At 38.2% G+C, this 20,282-nt stretch overlaps 1 protein-coding gene across 3 annotated transcripts in view; it reads left to right on the forward strand.

Annotated features, from left to right (window-relative positions):
- The window catches only part of LOC127655273 (zinc finger protein 385B-like), a 186,732-nt gene that overhangs the window by 93,960 nt on the left and 72,490 nt on the right, over positions 1-20,282 (forward strand). The window contains exon 1 of one of the 3 annotated variants that reach the window (XM_052142984.1): positions 14,105-14,217. The exons of the other annotated variants lie outside the window; for them this stretch is intronic. Within the exon in view, the coding sequence (XP_051998944.1) occupies positions 14,208-14,217 (10 nt within the window). The 5' untranslated portion in view covers positions 14,105-14,207. Of the gene's footprint in view, positions 1-14,104; positions 14,218-20,282 lie in introns of those variants that run through there. 3 annotated transcript variants of the gene reach the window in all.

Genomic DNA, 20,282 nt, shown 5'->3' on the forward strand with positions numbered 1-20,282 from the left:
GTGCTCGAATGATGCTTGGCAGGGGACATTTTTCCACCATCTGGCCCCTTGTGAAACCGTTCCATACCGATCCTGGGTTTTTGACACTTTCGGTGTCTTTTTCCTCCATGATGCTACAAAATCAGGATTAGAATGGACTGACTTGCCACTTAAAGGCATCATCAGGTACTATAGATGATCCACCAGCATGGTTGAGGATGGATAGCTAATCATGCTAATACATCCGGGCCAGGAATGGCGTGTTATCTTACTGTATCATGCTCAAGTGGATATGCTACTGGAACCATTAATCACTGTGCTCAGAACCGTCAGCTTGATGGTGGAAAAGCATTGTTACTGCATAATTACAAACAAATCTTATTGCGGTCTTTGTTTAAGAGTGTAGAATGTTTTGTGAACATATTTTATCAATCAGTTCACACACATAATATGAGAGAAGTATAATTTTAGATGGATGTCGAAAATAAAGTGCCTTGCGCCTAGCTGTGTGACACTACATACATAGGACCGCTCTGTTGACTAAATGTACATTACATTGCTTTCAAATGTACCTTACATCAGGTGTTACAAAAAGTACTTGGTTTACAATGATGATATCAAATGGTAAGACTTAAGAGGCTTTGAAATATACCATGGTACTGAAGTTCATGTATCATGTTATATACAGGTGAAACTCGAAAAATTAGAATATCGTGCAAAAGTTCATTCATTTCAGTAATTCAACTTAAAAGGTGAAACTAATATATTATATAGACTCATTACAAGCAAAGTAAGATATTTCAAGCCTTTATTTGATATAATTTTGATGATTATGGCTTACAGCTTATGAAAACCCCAAATTAGAATATTACATGAAATCAATAAAAAAAAAGGATTTTAAATACAGAAATGTCCGCCTTCTGAAAAGTATAATCATGCATATGTACTCAGTACTTGGTTTGGGCCCCTTTTGCATTAATTACTGCCTCAATGAGGCAGTTTGCTGGCCAATCAAGCACAGTAATACCATGGTCATTGAACCAGGTTTTGGTACTTTTGGCAGTGTGGGCAGGTGCCAAGTCCTGCTGGAAAATGAAGTCAGCATCTCCATAAAGCTTGTCTGCTGAAGGAAGCATGAAGTGCTCCCAAATATCCTGGTAGACGACTGCGTTGACTCTGGACTTAATAAAGCACAGTGGACCAACACCAGCCGATGACATGGCTCCCCAAACCAACACAGACTGTGGAAACTTCACACTGGACTTCAAGCATCTTGGATTGTGTGCCTCTCCATTCTTCCTCCAGACTCTGTGACCTTGGTTTCCAAATGAGATGCAAAATTTGCTCTCATCAGAAAAGAGGACTTTGGACCACTGAGCAACAGACCAGTTCTTTTTTTCTTTAGCCCAGGTAAGACGTTTGACATTTGAAGCCCATGTCCAGGACCCGTCTGTGTGTGGTGGCTCTTGATGCAGTAACTCCAGCCTCAGTCCACTCCTTGTGAAGCTCCCCCACACATTTGAATGGCCTTTTCCTGACAATCCTCTCCAGGCTACAAGCAGCATCCCTGCTGCTTGTGCACCTTTTTCTTCCACACTTTTCCCTTCCACTTAACTTTCTATTAATGTGCTTTGATACAGCACTTTGAGAACATCCAACTTCTTTTGCAATTACCTTTTGAGGCTTTCCCTCCTTGTGGAGGGTGTCAATGATGGATTTCTGCACAACTGTCAGGTCAGCTGTCTTCCCCATGATTGTGAATTCAACTGAACCAGACTGAGAGACCATTTAAAGGCTCAGGAACCCTTTGCAGGTGTTTAGCTGATTAGAGTGTGACACTTTGAGCCTACAATACTGAACCTTTTCACAATATTCTAATTTTCTGAGATTCTGAATTTGGGGTTTTCATAAGCTGTAAGCCATAATCATCAAAATTATATAAAATAAAGGCTTGAAATATCTTACTTTGCTTGTAATGAGTCTATATAATATATTAGTTTCACCTTTTAAGTTGAATTACTGAAATTAATGAACTTTTGCACGATATTCTAATTTTTCGAGTTTCACCTGTACATGTTATTCCAAATTATTTCCAAGAAAACTATGGAAGTACAATGGTACATGTCCAAAAACCCTTAATTGTACCTAGTCCAAAAACATGTTATTACCATGAAACAGCTTTGTTCTTTTTAATGAGAGTAATATAGTTTTGTACTATGTTTTGCGTCAGTTTTGCCAGACTGTGTTGTTGTTGTTTTGAAACCTTTACTCAGTGAAGACATTATCTTGCCACCTGGCCTCTGACGTTACTGGTTTCTGGTTCAAGGACAGCAGTTTTTAAGGGCACAATGTGGCACCAATTTGTTCCAACAGTTCCATAATGGGCACCGGCAGCACCAGCACCCTTTTGGTGATGGTTCAAAGGCCAGAAGAGAGAAAGTGAGGGAGCAAGGGAGGGGAGAGAGAGGACAGAATAGTAAGAGATAAAGATAGCCAGAGAGACATCGAGGGAGAGACAGGCCTGAGGGTTGGGCTGAAATAAATTAAGAATGTTTGGAACAGAACAGGCAGTCCACATTCTGAAGTGTTTTGATGTCTAATGTGCGGAAGAACCTTGTTTGAGCCAGCGACATCACTGAGTGGTCTTTGGATTGGGCTCTCTTGTTGAGGTACGCAATCCACACTGAAGTTCATTAGTGCAATGTGTGTAACATCTTTCATTTGGACTCAGAATGAGCAAGTTTCATATTGTCTTGTGAGCTCATTTTATTTACAATCTGCTGGAGGCAGACAGCCATGATGAGTGATATATTTGTGTCCCGGCTGCAGAGATTCCCAGTGTGTGGTGTGCAGAGAGACAGCTTTTTTTCTGAATATTGACAGCCTGGTATAAACAGCAAATTGGGAAAATGTGAAGTTCCACAAGTGGAATCTTTGTAGTGGTGTCATCCTGATCTAATGCCCGCAGAGAAAACAATGAAATAGTGTTTAATTATAAATGGTGTGAAATTGGATGTCCTGAAGGGTTTTCTCTGTGGGCAGCAAGTGAGACATGCCAGATCACCTCTTTATTTTGCTACTTTGCTGAATCACAGGGCAGTATGAATTGTTCCTTGTTTCTCCTTAGCTACTCTTTTAATGAGAACTGCCTTAGACTTGATAATGACTGGCCTTAACTCATACAGCTTATTAGGCTCCAGTTTTTTTGAGCATCTTTTAAACATTAAATATTGTAATAATATTTGTTAATGTTAGGCCTAATAAAAGTTATTTTAAAGGGGTCATTTTCTTTTTTTATCCCCTTTTCTCCCCAATTTGGCATGCCCAATTCCCACTACTTACTAGGTCCTCGTGGTGGCGCTTTTACTCACTTAAATCCGGGTGGCGGAGGACAAGTCTCAGTTGCTTTGACTTCTGAGACAGACAATCCATGCATCTTATCACGTGGCTCACTGTATATGGCACCGCGGAGACTCACAGCATGTGGAGGCTCATGCTATTCTTCGCAATCCATGCACAACTTGATCTTGAGAGCGAACCATCGCGACCATGAGGAGGTTACCCCATGTGACTCTACCCTCCCTCAGCACACCCTGGATTCAAACTTTTTATCTTAAGCACAACTGTTTACACTCACTCCCTGTCTACACCGGATGCGAGAGTCACAAAAAGCCAAAACAGCCAGACAAAGATGTCTGTCTGTGCATGTTTAAATACAAAAATTATTGAAAATAGTACAGATGGGGTCCCCTTTAGTGTTGAGGAATAGGTGGGCCGTAGTAAGCCTTGTTTGTCCTTCACTCTCAGTTTAAGAACTTTTGCACCAATGGGCGGGTCAAGGGTGCGATGATGTGAAGTAGGCGTTGATGTTTTTGAGCTGTAAAGGCAATCATGAATTAATAAGCCCCCAAATGATGTAGGAAAGTTGCGTAAGTAGAGGACAAGGTGTTTTTGCAGCTTGGTTTCAATAAATGCTTTTATTGCATTGGGGATTAAGTTTTGAGTTCTGAAATGTATATTATGTTTTTTATAGTAGTAAGACCTCTTATATGCTAAAATTTCAAGGAAAATTGTATTCCTCATGACATGACCCCTTTAAAGGGATATCTATGGTAATAGAAGAAATATACATTATGTATGTTTTTCCTGAACCGTTGACAAAACCAGTTTTTACTTGATTCAATATGCCTGTGTGACATCTAACAGGTTGAGAAACATATCCTCAAACATACCTCTAAAGTCTGAGATAGGTGGCATAAAATCAAAAACTACCATCAGACATGCAATATGTGTATCTAGTGCTTAAATTATTGCCCTACGTACAGTAAATAATATGACAAATTAAATATTCAAATTTATAATCAGCCAATTTAAAAAGCTGAATTATTTATTGCTATTTTATACAAATCAAATTCGCATTTACCTACTTATTAACATGATAAAACTAAACTTTATAAAATGTTTAATAAATTGGACACAGAAATCGAGCAACGAGACCCCATTGCAATGTCTCCCATTGCAATGACTGTCACTCACTGCAGGTTTACACTGTTTGCCCTGCAGTTCAGTGCAAGCTCACTGATGCTCCAGACAGAGTTCAGCTCTCTTGCGAATGCTCTCATTAAAAATTAAGTTGTCAAATCATCATAATTAATCAAATATTTACTTCTATGCCTTGTTTTGTCGCGTTGCTCATTTGCAGTGTATATACCATCTATGTTGCAAGTGAGCGGCGCAACATGCAATTGATCCTAAATAAGGATCAGTTGTCATTACTGATAGGATGGTGGAATACTTTATGGCCATTTCCGTGTCATTGCTCAATGGACATATCTGTGATTGGTTAGAATACTCAACTGCTGCAAAAAACACTTTGCAAATAGAAACTATTGACGCAACTGGAGCAGACTGAAATTAAAGGCTGTAATCGTCAGTCGATTAGTTTATCGATTAATTGTGCAGCACTACCCCCAATAGTTCATACAGTATGTGCTAAAAAGAGTAACGCTATTGAACTAAAACTAAATAAAGCCAGAAGGTCCGAGAGCATATACTGGTAACATATCATGTGCTACACAAGAAAATGTATTGTTTGCACATAAAATGGATATAGAAAAATGCTTTGCTAAGCTTGTGTCACATGTGTCTACCTCATATGTATCCTCTTAATGCAGAAATATCTGGAGAATGTTAAGCAATGTGTTTTCACTGAAGAACCAAAAATCACAGCAATCCTAGATAATAATTGTATTGCTTAGAGGTTGATTTTTGTCTCACATATAAAATAAAAATAGACACAAATTAGGCAATTGTTGGCAAACAAGAATGTAGAGATCTAATTCCATTTTGTTTCGCTAGTGTCACATAAAATATACACTACAGCTTTAAGATAATATCTATTAAATGTACTGTAGTTATTTTTGCATTAAACGTTGCAAAAATTAAATGTTTTTTTTTTAAATGGCATGCATTCATTGTCACATTCATTATCATGTATGGTTTGTTCATGCTTGCTTGTCAGGTGGTTGCAGCATGCAAACCACTGATTTGTCCATTAACTGGCACAGTGTGTATTCCTCTGAGGCTGAAAAGGCTCATTGCACCCAGTACCTGATTTAACACTAATGTTCTTGTGACGGCCCCCCACCTCTTATCTCTCCTCTGCCCTTTACAGCATTAACAAACTGTAGACTGTGTAAATGTGCCGCACTATTAAAGGCAACTCTGCTTAAAAGGCACCTTTACTTTTGTGATGAGCACCTTTACATTTGTGAACGAAAGGGGCAGGGGCTTGCGCCCCTGTAGCCCCTGTTCTGTGCATTGCAGCACTATTGCTAAATTTTCATTACACCATACCACAGTGTATTTAGCAGAGATGGGCCACTGCTATTAAAATTAATGAGAAAAAATACATCTGTCAACTGATGTAGAAAGTAAGTCCCTCCTTGCATGTCAAAGAGCAAATCACCTTTTAGATACAGACATCACCTGTCAATCAACCTGAGAACATGTATGCGCATTAGCCATTCAAGCAGAGAAAATATTGAAACTGTCCTCGCTGTAGACTGTAGTGCAATAATGTTGTAAATTGAATCTACCACATAGTCAATTTCCATGACGTACTGTATGTTTTAATTTGCACATGCACAGCTACATATTATATTATATTCCCTTTAAAATATTATAATGTTTAGTGTTGTTAGTATATAGCATATAGCCTATACAAATTGAGAGGTTATATAAGTGGCTAACTAAGAGTTGGTATTTTAACTACTGCCGGTAGACACCTGTATCTGAATAAGCTTTAAAGTTTAAATTCATCCATATAACAAATGTTGTTTTTTCTATGACAGCTTCAAAGTTTAGTGTTTATTTGAAATATTGGATATACAGCACTGCGTAAAAGTCTTAGGCACATAAGATCTTTCACAAAAACATTTGTCTTAAGATGGTAATTTATATCTGCTACATTAGTTCAAATGTAAATCTACTTTACATTCCTTTTGCAAACAGAATAGAATACAATAGAAGAACAGGGAGCTCTGCAACAGATGGCATGGCCCTCACAGAGCCCCCCCACTGAACATCGGGACAGTCTGGGATTACAAGAAGAGACAGACGCAGTTGAGACAGCCTAAATAAATAAAAGAACTGTGGCGAATTCTCCAAAAGCTTGGAAAATCCTATCTACCAACAACCAAGAAAAACTGTGGGGTTTTTCCAGGGTTAAGTTGGATAGTTTGTTCTGTTTTGAAGGCAAAAGTGTTCACACCAAATATTGATTTAGCTCTTTTTCTGGACTTTGTATGACATTTATTGATTAATGAAAACTATTTATGTCATTATCTTTTAAGAAATCCTCCCTTTAAGTGTGACCGGGGAATATCAAGGAGCAGCTTTGATTATTAGATCAGTTATTAGATCCAAGCAATCTCTGGAAGCAGTGAAAATGAATAAGCTCAGAAATATATTCTGGTGCCAGTCCATGTAGAGCTTTAAAAAAATATAGCAACACCTTATATTGTGTTCTATGTTGAATAGGGTTGCCAGTGCAGAGATGCCAGAATAGGAGGTATACGATCCCTCTTTCTTGAATTCATCAGCAGTCTTGCTATAGCATTCTGCAGTTGTAAGCGAGGACTGACTTACACCCAGATAAAAAGCATTACAATAGTCAAGACGTGATGAAATAAAGGAATGGACTACTTTCTCCAGGTCATTAAATGTTAAGACAGATTTGAAGTTTACCAATATTTCTCAGTTGAAAGAAACTATTTTTCACAACTGAGTTCATCTGCCTGCCAAACTTAAAAATAAAACCAAGAGTTTTGACATAGGCATGCAAATTAGATGACAGAAGACCTAGACTCTCTGCGATATTATTAACACAATTACTAGGGCCAAAAATTATCATCTCTGTCTTTTTGTTGTTTAACTGGAGAAAGTTAATGTCCATCCAGCATTTGACATCTTTTAGACACTCTAAAAGAGATTTAACAGGTAAATCATCACCAGACTTCAAAGGGCGGTACATCTGCATTTGGTCAGCATAAAAGTGATATGAAATGCCATATTTTCTAAACAGCTCCCAGGGAAGCATATATAATGAAAATTATACTAGTCCTAAAGTGTAACCTTGAGGGACCCCACATGTGATAGAAGCTGAGGATGACGCAAAGTTTCCAATTTTGACAGAACATTATCTATTTTGCAAATAAGAGATAAACCAGCTTAGGGCAGTTCCTTGGATGCCAACATGCTGCCTTAGACATTCAGTAGGAATAGTATGATCAGTCGTAACACATACTGTGCTAAAGTCCAGCAGAACTAAAGCAACACAGCTACCAGAGTTCACTTTTAATAAAATGTAATTGGCTACTCTAAGAAGAGCTGATTCTGTGCTGTGAGCAGATCTAAAACCAGATTGAAATTTATCAAACACATAATTTTTCATTAGAAATTATGTAAATTGAGTAAAAATTATCTTTTTCCAGTATCTTAGATATAAAAGGTAGCTCAGAAATAGGCCGAAAGTGTTGTATATCTAAAGGATCGTAGCTAGTTTTTTTTTTTAAAGAAGAGGCTGGACAACAGCATGCTTATAGCTCGAAGGAACACAACCATTAGTCAGACTACAATTTATAATAGAGAGAATGCTTGGACCAATTATACCAATGAGCTCAACAAACAATTTTTAGGGGAAACACATCGCTGGACGAGGAAGTAGTTTTTAAGTGTGCAACAACATCCCTAATAAGAGAGATCGGCACTGGCCCAAACTGACTGAAATGATCAGAGCAAGCAGTTAAGACAGATAAATCAGACAGAGGAGGTGTAATGGACAATCTGATGCCTTCTATCTTTTCAATACATTTCTTTCAACATTTCACACGTATTTTCAGATGGATTAGGATAAACGCTGCACACTGGTTTTATTATAGTATTTATAGTCTAAAACAGTACTTGCGGATTATGAGCATTTTGTGCAATTATATCAGACAAATATTGGCTCTTGCTGTTATAACTGCTCTTTGATACTTAAACAGACATTCTCTTAGGACCTTGTAAGATACCTGAAGCTTGTCTTTCTGCCATTTCCGCTCTGCTCTCCTACACTGCTGTCTAAAAGACTGAGTGTTTTCATTCAGCCACAGCTGAGTGCTAGTTTTATGTCTCCTTAAATTGTAGGGAGCATCATAATCAAGAATATCTGTGCAAACTTTAATGAACATGGTAACCAATTCCTCTGGACCCACAGAAGAATAAGGGGATTCAATAGTTCCAGTTAATGAATGAGATCTAAATGCTACTAAAAACTAGCTGTATTATTGTAATTAATCAAGAGAAATAAGCATGTGACTGCCGATTTAGGAGATCACATGGAAAAGTGCAATGAAACACAATAGGTATGTGGTCAGAAAAGTAATTATCTAGAACCTGTATACTACTGAGAGTAATACCCGTACAAAAGTCCAGATCAAGAGTGTGACCATGCTGATGAGTAGGGCCAGTAACACACTGGGAAAAATTAAAAGTAGATAGGAGCTGCACTTGTATGACGGGACTTGCACCGTTTCGGACCGCAAAGCCCTGCAGAGGATAGTGAGGACAGCTGAGAAGATCATTGGGGTCTCTCTTCCCTCCATCAAAGACATTTACAAAAAACACTGTATCCGCAAAGCAACCAGCATTGTGGACGACCCCACACACCCCTCACACAAACTCTTTACCATCCTCCCGTCTGGCAAGAGGTACCGAAGCATTCGGGCCCTCACAGCCAGACTGTGTAACAGCTTCTTCCCCCAAGCCATCAGACTCCTCAATACTCAGAGACTGGTTTGACACACACGTGTCCTGAGTTGCACTTTAATTACTGTCACTTTATAACAACTGTCTGCTACCTCAATAACTGCTATGTGCATAGAACATTATCTCATAGTATGTTATGTTTACATTTTTAGAAACTGTCATCTTTTTGCACTACTGAGTACTGGTCGGCGCTGCACTGTCTATTGTCCTGTTCATTGTCAGAAATTTGTTGTACTGTCCTGTACTTTTTGCACATGTTTGCACGTGCACTTTATATAGGTATATATAGGTAGTTTATATAGGTATTTTATTTCGTTGTGTTGTCTCATGTGGTCCTGTGTTGGTCCTTTGTTGTTTTTATGTAGCACCATGGTCCTGAAGGAACGTTGTCTCGTTTTGCTGTGTACTGTACTAACTGTATATGGTTGAAACGACAATAAAAACCACTTGACTTGACTTGACTTTACTGGAAATAGCTTCCTGGGAACTAGGAATCCACTAGTGGATTGACTTGCTAGAAAAACATTGGACCTCACATTTATTTTATTATTGATATTTTATTTGATATAAGCTCTATTATTTAGATTTCATAATTTAGTATAGGCATCGGTAAATTGCTTTCAGTTCATGCATGGTCAGTGGTAAGACCATAAATGAACACATCGCGGGGCAGGTGCGCACACAATACAATGGGGGAAAAAGAAAAAGCCTGCACACCGTCGTATAGCTTTTAAATATGTAATATCTTACAGCGTTTCAGTCAAAGACCTTCTTCAGGCATTCTGTACATTTCTTGGAAGATTGTTCCTGTTGCAAGGGAAGTATATCACTGAAGGTTAATTGTGGTGGACATCCTTCTGTTGACATGAACTGAAAATGTTTTACACTAAAGCTTCATGCTTAACCATTTTTATTGACCTCTTGGACTGTTGAATTCGCAAAAGAACCTCTGAGGAGACAAAGATGACTGTAAGTTCCTCACATTCTTTTTAGATGCAAGTGTTTGCTAAATCAGTATTTTACGATGTGAACCCACTTTAAAAAAAAACTTTCATTACTGTTTGCATATATGTTAAAAGCTTTCTTTTCTCATTTACTAGCGAGTCTGAAGTCATCCTTATATGAAATTTCCTGAATAATATCCTGAAATTGATATTATAGATCAGATTATGGGCTTCTGAAGCTGTAGCAATTTACTTTCTGAAAGAAGACACAAACCGCTCTTTACGTCTTGTCTGTGCCTTTATATCTCAGCTCCTCTGCACTCCCTACTGTCCAGAAAAAAGGTTTATTTACAGCTCTGGGAGCCTGACAATGTCCTAGAGGAAGCCATTATTAACTGTGATTCCTGACCGTTCACTCATGTTTTGTTATCATAGACATTGAAAACAGGCCAAACAAGCACTTTGTGCAGTTCTAAAATAAATGTCTTTGACAGCACCAAGGTGAAATTGAGACACTTTAAACTTTGAATGGACTTATGGCTTTTTAATGAAGCACTTAAATAGTAAAATAGTAAGAATTTAGTTCTTATAAATAAATTGCAGTTGCTGATAGCATTGTTTATTTGCATGTGCTATTTTTGTTGTTTTAGCACCTGTGTTCTTAAAGGATTTTTTATATATATTTATACTGTATCATCTCCACCCTTTGCACTGCTTGTGCAAATCATAATACGCCTAATTTACTGGTCATAGAAAGGAGGCATGTTTGTGCTGTAAAGACTGAAAATGACTTAATATAAATATGCTTAACCACAGCACTGTACAAGAGCAGATAGCGACTGGTAAAACTGTATTATGTCTAGTTTCGAAAGACGTAGGTTTTTGCACTAAAATACTGCATGCAAAAAAGTGGGGTAATTGTTTTTGTGAATTCCTCCTACTGTGACCAGCACAAACAATGTTTATCCTCTCTGCAAGTAAAGAGGTTATTAATGTAGTCAGGGTTGTACTTTATTTTCCCTTGCAGTTAAGTTTGTTAATGGTTTCGACAGGAAATTGTGTTAAAAAAAACTAAAATAATATATGGGAAGCATTGTCTCTTTCTTTTGAAAAGTTAATGAACCTATTTATTTTGTTATCGTTACTGTTCACAATTATATGGTTGGTTCCATTTTATTATTTGCCTTAAGCCTTGTTTTCTTCTTACACCCTGTCTACACTGGACGTGTCAAAGCAAACTTTCTAAACCATTTATTTGTCTTGTTGGCAGGAGTAGCGCAAAATAGAATGGGGCATCCGTTTAGTGTTGGTGCGACAAATGTATCCAGTGTAGACAGCATCATTGATTAAAATGAGAGCAATTTGCTTTTGTCATATCATGCCGTGCTGCTCATGACTGGGTAGCAACCCACCAGTTGATAACCACCACCATAGTTTACATTTTCTCACTTAATATCACGCAACTCTCAGAACTCAAGTATAATTTGAATTGTCAATGGAAATAATCCTTGATATCCATTGTATATTAATAGTTCCTGCTTAGCCTTGCATGTTGTTATAAAAAGATAAAGGTTAGAGTACTATTCGGCACGTAATGAAGGCAGTCTGCTAAGTGATCAGTACTTGTAAGACCCCCTATATCCAACACTGTAACCAGAGAACAAGACATACGTTCAGCTGCTGAAATTTTGCGAACAGATGTCGCTGTCCCTATCATGTAAATCACATCAACACCTCCAAGAGGGAAGGGTGCCATAACCTCATGAACTCCACGGTCACCAACCAGCCACTGGAATGTTTGTTGTGATGATCACTAAAAGCGACTCTTGGAGAAGTGCAAACGATTTTTCTCTGAACTAGATCTTCACAGCACAGAAGACAAACTTCCCTCGCCTATAACAGGTTTGTCAGCTCATTGTAAACTTTTTGGATTTTGCAACCTAATCTAAGACACTAAAATAATACCACACAGTATGTCTGAGTGGGGCGCAATCAAGAGTTTCCATTCACGCTGAACATGTAGTTAACAGAAACAAGACCTAGGTGCTAAATGGAAACTTCAAACAGAAGTTTCTGTTAAAGTGGGAGCGGTTGAATGTAATCTTATTTTATCATTGCGTTTTCCACCCTTGCTCACCTACACTTATACTTCGGATTGTCCACCCCTGTCTTTCTACCCTTTGTAAAGCCCTCGGATTAACATGCCTTGAACCTTTGTATTCTTGGATGTGAGGTCTTGCACTAATCACAAGCCAGAAGAGTAACGTGATCTTAGGAACATTCTGTTTAATTTCTTTCTAAACGTTCCAAGGGAAACTCAATACCAGATGAAGGGCTTTGAGATCAGAAAAAATACTATGCACAGATGTTTCACCTCTTAGTTGAAAGAAACCCATCAAAACTACTGTTACTATTTGACAATCTCAAAATGGCTAAATATCATCTGTTTACTTGGCTTGGTCAATATCCTCACCAAGCACTTTATTGGGAACACCTGTATGCCTAATTATTCATATGATTATCTAATCAGCCAATCATGTGGCAGCAGGGCAGTGCATACAATTATGCCGATATGGGTCAGGAGCTTCAGTTAATGTTCACATCAACCATCAGAATGGGGTAAAAATATGATCCAATTATTTCGACCGTGGCATGATTGTTGATGCCAGACGTGCTGGTTTGAGTATTTCTATACCTGCTGATCTCCTGGGACATTTATGCACAACAGTCTCAAGAGTAGAGATCCCCAGACTAGGGCCTGCGGTCCAAAGCGGGTCATCCACTATGACTAGAGGAAAAACAACTATGCCATTGACGCAGCTCTTCACGGTATTTGTTAAGCAGATCATAAAGGTGGTGTAATGCAATGGTTACTTTCAGCCCAAAGCCCTCAATCAAGTTTGAATTTTGTCCTTTTGTAGGAAAAAGTTTGGGCACCTCTACTCTAGAGTTTACTCATAATTGTGACAAAAACAAAAAACATCCAGTGAGTGGCAGTTTTGCGGATGGAAACACCTTGTTGATGAGAGAGGTTAACGGAGAAACACATTTCACATACTTCCACACAGTTTTTCAATTGTTTTCCTATGTAAACATGCACTAGATGGACTTTTTTGCAGCGTCTCGCACAGACGTGTGTCATTTTGTAGACGTCATGTCAAGTTATATAGAACTTAAAGGTGACACCTCTCGAGACACCTGCATTCAGGGTGCTGCATCTAGCTTTTTTAGCACAAGGACATGTTCAGAGTGAACGGACCATTAGTTGTGTTCCCATTTCTCTATAATTTATGGATATTGAACTCTTATGGATATGGTCTCACCTGCATGGATTAATTGTTACGTTCCAACGTATTTCACATATTTTACAGAACTGTCTTCCCCATTTGGAGATTTATTGGAATACTCCTTCACCTTCAGTTTCATGAAGTACAATTTGCTTAATTAATTATTAAGACAAAATTTCATAATAGGACTCTCTCCCATCTTGTTACCCTCCAACGTCAGGTTTTGCTACATTGTTTGACTGACTGGTCGGCGGTGCGCTGTTCATGCTGGAAGCCTGGGGTCGCCCCTGATTTACGAGATCCAGATTCCTGTGAGCTGAATCACAGCCAGGTGCATGATTTCAAAAGCAAAAAAAAATCGTCTGATCAGCTGTTTTACTGATTTTAAACAGCTTCTAGTGCCACATCAACACCCAGTGACCCAGATTTTCCTCTTCTCCACTGCTCAGAGAGATTGTAAGAGCCGCATCTGCCTGACTCCGTCTCTGGGTAGACTCGCCCTCTCTCTCTCTCTCTCTCTCTCTCTCTCTCTCGGCATCAGCTCAGCTGAGCGCAGCACGCGTTCAGAGCGCATTCCCTCTCTCTGTCAGTGCTATATCACTCCAGCTCCAGCACACAGGTTGATCACTCAGCTTGACTGGCAGATATCCACACCAGCTGCACCTAAAGCCTTGCTCACACAATAACCATGCTTTTAGGTAAGTATGGCTTACTCTTAGGATAGTGACATTGTTTCACGGTTTTGCTTTTGACTGCATGCTTCTCTTCACATGCTACACGGGTGTCAGTTTGGTGAATATCTGAAAGCATTGTGTGTCTGATTGTAGAGAAGTTAAGACAGACTTGCCTTCTTTCATCCAGAGATATTTAGGTAAAAAGGCGCTTGATTGTTCCATTTGCTTTGCTTTGATTGCCGGAGGAACAGAGCTTTGAAATACGACTGTGCCCTGGATTTATGTAAGAGATCTTGTCAACACCATTGTTTTGTTTATGTGGGTAAGTTTGTGCCATTGCTTATGCAATGTGACACCTTTTCTCGGCTGATGTTAACTTCACTAAACAGGCTGAATATATTCGTATAACAAAGTCAACAATCGATAGTTCGTTTAAGGACCAGACATATGCTTTTATAATACCCTGATTGATTACAGTATGAGCAAATGCATCTATTAATAGTTTTGTCTTTGACAAAGGGCACTTACAGAGGATTATCTCTGTTTTATTCGTTTTTTAAAAATAAAGTATACATTTGTCTTAATTTCCACAATTGACTTGAATAGCAGGTGTGTATATGGGATTATCTAAGTGTTAGTTAGTGTTAGTGGTGCTTTGTTTTTAAGCTGAAAAATACATTTATGTGGAATAATCTTTATGTAATGTATTCATTTTTCTTCACTTTTTCAACAACTGAATTGAATATAAAATGATATGTAAATACTTATATACAGTGTGTATATATATATATATATATATATATATATATATATATATATATATATATATAATATATATGAAATGTGTGATAAAATATGTTAAAATATGAATGTTATTGGTGCCTTGTTTTCATGCTGGAAAAATATATTATACAATGTATTAATTTGTATCCATTGCAAAGCATTTTTTTTTTTTATCTATTGCCTTGAATATACAGTATGTATATGAGATGTTCGAAGTGTGTTAGAGGTTCTGTCTTCTTTGCTTTCATGGCGAAAAAGATTTTATGTAATCATTTCTATATGTGATCTCGTAAATACCTAAAAAATCATCCCCGCCCTATATGTCAGAGATGTCAATGAACAGATGTTTGGTGGGGTGTTGTTCAACCTCATAGTGTGACATTGCAGCTTATACATGCTCAGCTACTGACGTGTGGATGTTTGTGAGCAATCAGACCACTACAAAACCACACTGATATGATTCTGCATCGGAAAGCCTCTAGGAATGACTTGTTTGATGAAATACTAATACACTGTCATATTCCAGAGGAGTGGGACCTGAAATAATCAGGCATACTGTATCTATGGTGATTAGGGAAGTTGAAATTGCTTGACGGTTTCTGTGGGGCTGTCTGCCAGTCTCCTGATGCCCCCTGTGGAGAAGACCTGTGAGGCCGAGCCCTTTGCCAGAACTTGGCAACTTCAATAAGCCCACATCTCCACTGCAGACTTAAAATCCCTCAAGTTGTTCTAAATCCATGTGACTTTTTTTCTTTTGTGGAACACAAAAGGGGATTCCATTCACTTCCATTGCATCTTTTTCCATAAAATGAAAGTAAATGTAAAGTCTTTCTGTCCCTATCATTCTGCCTATCATTTCCTTTTGTGTTCCATATAGAAGAAATACATATTTGGAACAACATGAGGGTGAGAAAATAACATGCTTTGATAGCGCCACTGTGTTTAGAGACTGTTTGTGAAAATCAACATTTGAATGGTGTACTTATAGTTTTCTGTGGATATTAAGCTGGAACCGGAGAAAGTTACACACTTCAGCTTTAAAAATGACTTTGAAAATATAATGCTTCAAAGCAGATTGTGCGCCTTTGATCGCAGAAAATAATGCCTCTCATTGAGGAGACATTTGCATAATCAGGTTTCTTAGGCTGTTTTCACACCTAGTTCGTATGAACACTCCAAGCGCTCTCAGAGTGGTATAATGTGTATATGTGAACAACTCAAATTGTCTCAGACCCCTCTAAAAAGACCCAAAAGCGAACCGTACTCAGACCACCTCAGGAGGTGGTACGGTTCGATTGTGGGTCCTTTTGTGGTTCGATTGATTTATGCGGTAGAGGTACCAGTCCGATTTGCATTTTAAGACATAAGTACCTCATGGTTTGCCATACATAGCTGCATTACATACTTCATATTCCAGTCACAATTTACTGTCCACATATGGGAATTTTAAGCAAATATAGATATAACATGATGTGTTTTTGTGTCTCATATTCCATTCTTGTTGTATTATTTGAGCACCGAAAATGAACGGACCAACCACATTCAGAGCAGAGCAGTGCATTAAGATGAACCGCTTAAAAGTGCTCTGTGCTCTCTCTGTGTAAATGACACGCAGGAGGAGACGCTTGCTTGCTCCATTACTCTCGAGATGCATTTTCAAATGCACATAGAATTTCAAATGTTTTCCTTCATGCAAAAAAAAGGGCTTTTAGGTTTTGTCAGAGAGCCTTAACATAACGTGAGAGAGTGAAGAATTTAGGACAGAAATACGGTATACATTATTACTATTGCATTATGTAATATATAATTGCCGGTGTTGTCTGGGTTTCATAAATGATATAACATATAAAATAATACTTTTTATATAATTCTATCCCTGTGCAATAATTTTTAATGAAACATTCAATATTTTTTTTAAAGCCTTAAAAGTAATCATATAGCCCCATTTTATTATATGATTTCAAGTTAAATATCAATAAATTACTACTTAAGGTAAATCTGTAATAAGCATAAGACCACCTTAAGAAGTATGACAATTTGCATGACAATTGCTTATCATAATAATCACAATTATTTATGAACAATTATTGTCACACAAATTTCATAATCTTGACAGCCCTAGCTGCAATGCGGTCTGAGTCTTTAAGGAGCTGACGTATGAACAACAAGGGGTCTGCGACCACAATATTGTGAAGAGGACCAAAAAGGAAATTTGCCCCCCCCCCCTCTCTTCTCTCTCTTCTCTTCTCTTCTCTTCTCTTCTCTTCTCTTCTCTTCTCTTCTCTTTCTTTCAGAGGAATCTCCAATCCTGGCTGGGGCCATTTGGGCTTTTAGGGGGCCAGTTGTTCCGTTTGCTTTGTGGTTATGTTATACCATACAGTCCACTTTAAATCAAAATGGACGGCTACTTATACTCTAGCTTTGAGCTCGAATATATCGATTTGTATGCAAAACTAGTGATGTTTTGAGGTCATTTTTTTACATGATCAAATTATCATCTGAAATAAGTTTGCAGGTACCAAATGTCTTGTGTTGCCATGGTAGAGCGCACTGATATGCATGACAATTACCCTGGTCATTCGTGGACCTGATCGCTCCTCTCTTATCTGTAATTACAGTCAAACCGCTCTTCTGCACTTGACTGCAAATAATTGTAATCGCAAACATTTGTGATAGCAAACAACTCTGCCAGCAGTAACAGGGATAAATCTATGGGCCTCTCTCATTGACCTGAGGTTAATTTGGCTGCTGTTTTAGTTTCATTGGACGTAAAAGAATAACTCAAGCCCAAGAGGAACGGCATGGCTTGATCGCACCCTGATGTATATATAGGCTAGCGAATATGTCAACCGTATGTTTGAGCGATGCAATAATCCTCTTGACAGGATTTGATTTGAATGCACTCATAAGGTTCTCATCAGACTGAATATTAATGTCCATTATTGTTTGATAAAGTGAAAGCAGAGAATTCATTCGGGAGAACAAGAAGTCACTTAGAGCATCAACCCAGGCACAGCAAGAGCAAACCTACTGGGGCTGACAGTAAAGCTCTGTTCTGAAACCTAGTGAGTTGTCTAATCCTATCTAGGCTACAGCCTTCTAAAGTGGCCATTCAAACCAAACGTGTTTTTGTGTCGATCTGTTATTCAATTGTTTTCCTAAGTAAACGTGCTAAACAAATGTCTTTGACCACTGCGCAATGCCTTGCACGAGAGTTATGTGTTTTTAGATGCTTATCAGGTTAAAAAGAGTTTGAACTTTTTGAAATGTGTCTTGAGACACTTGCGTTTTGCTCTATTTGTTGCACTTTGTCTTTTTAGTGCAAGAACGTTAAGTGCCCTTTAGGCAGCATCCTAACCTCACATAAGGGACTGATTTGGAGCACTCTATGATCTAAATATGCATAAAACACAAGTAGCTGACCGTGACATTATCGGCCTGCCTCAGTGTTTTGTGTACCCCCTTTGTGTGAGTGCACAGGTTCGGTTGTTTGGGACTGCCGTATGCGTGTTACCGCTGTACGCCCTCCGGTGATGTCATTGTCCTGTCACCTTGCCAGGTTGAGTTTTTGTCTGACAAGGGCCATGGCATCATCATTCCCTTTCCGTTTTGTCCTTTTGTGTTTCAGGTGCCGCTGGCATGCTGAATCAACGTTTCCATGGGAACCCTGATTGTTTCCTTGGGAATGCTGATCATTACACCCTTCAGCTGCGAGCGGCACCTGCCCCATGTTTGTTCCCCATTTATTTAAATCCCTTCGTGTGTCATGTCCGATATTGGATCATTGTCTTGTTGTTGTTATGTAGTTCAAGGCGATCAATGTGTTGTCTAATATTGGTTTACCCTGCAGTTCGCCTTCACCTTATATCGTCACCCAGTTCCCTTGGAGGAGGATTTCTCGATCTCTGCTCTGCTTTGTTTGAGAACTTTGTGTTGATTAATAAATCCTTTTGAGCTGTCACCTCTGCACTTGGGTCCTGTCTCTCACCCCCCTGACAGTCCCACTCTGTCCAGAAGATGCAATTTGTTATTGATTTCAATAAAGTTTGCATGTAGGTAAGGTAATTCTAATAGGCATGAAATACATAGCACCAATTCTTAATAACACTGAACTTATATAACTTATATTCTCATCGGTATCAAATGAAATATGTTTATTTTTTTTATTTTTTTTTATTTCTAAATAAAATTGGGATTTCCAGGCCTGGAAAAGGACATGTAAATTCATAAAATCTTTAAAAAAAGAATTCTTAAAAGGGATAAGTCATGGACATTTCTATAGTGAATATACTTTTTTTCTAGTTATGCTCAGCTCTTAAGTATTTTGTTATTAGCTAACTGCTTCTTGCAAGGACAACCTCTATAAAACAAATTTAAAAATCGTAATCCATTAATCAAAACTGACACATGCAAATAAAAAGTTATGTAATTGTATGGGTCAAAAGGTGTGGGAGCTCTGATTGTAACAGTATAATGCTGGCTTAGAATTTTGTAAAAGAAAGGGATCTTAAGAGGCGGCATAATTAAAGGAATATTCAAGCTCAAGTCAAGCTCAATTGCATTTGTGGCATAGTATTGATTACCACAAAAATGTATTTCGACTCATCCCAACTTTTCATTAAATAAAGCTAAATTCTGGGTTCCAATGAGGCACTTACAGTGTAAGTGAATGATTTGCAAACATTAAAATACTCACTATTTAAAAAGTAAAGGATTAACATGATTTTAATTGATAAAATCACTCTCTAACCTATTCAGTGTTAAGTTAAAGCCAATTTTACAATTTTGTTGCATTCACGATATAATGCCCTCAAACCCTAAAACCCTAAAATGACTGCACAAATGATTTACAGATCAAATAATACATGAGTTGTAACAGAAGAATTAATGTAAGTGTTTTTATAAGATTATAAGCTCCACATTTCTGTCTTGAAAGCCTCCAAAAATGTTCCCCTTAATGTAACCCAGATTTTTGTTTTGAATCGAAATGCCACCAATGATGTTGATTGAGCTTAACTTGTATTGAACCTGGAATATTCCTTTAAGATGCCTACTTTTGGAACAGCCTTTGTGTTGGAAGCTCGCCTAATATCCCTTAAAATGCTGTCTGTTCAGGCAGCTCACTAGGTTTTGGGACAGAGTGTATATCTCTATATACTCCCTCTAAATCTCTGTACAGAAGACAAATTATGAACCAGCCCTGGGGTTTTAGAGTAGTGTGCCAACGCTCTGAGCTGGCTTTTAGCAGACATTTGTCTTTCTTGACAAACAAGCTCAAAGCACAGTGACATGTGGTGGCCAGAGGG

The sequence above is a fragment of the Xyrauchen texanus genome, chromosome 14 (assembly GCF_025860055.1).
Source record: "Xyrauchen texanus isolate HMW12.3.18 chromosome 14, RBS_HiC_50CHRs, whole genome shotgun sequence".
NCBI lineage: Eukaryota > Metazoa > Chordata > Actinopteri > Cypriniformes > Catostomidae > Xyrauchen > Xyrauchen texanus.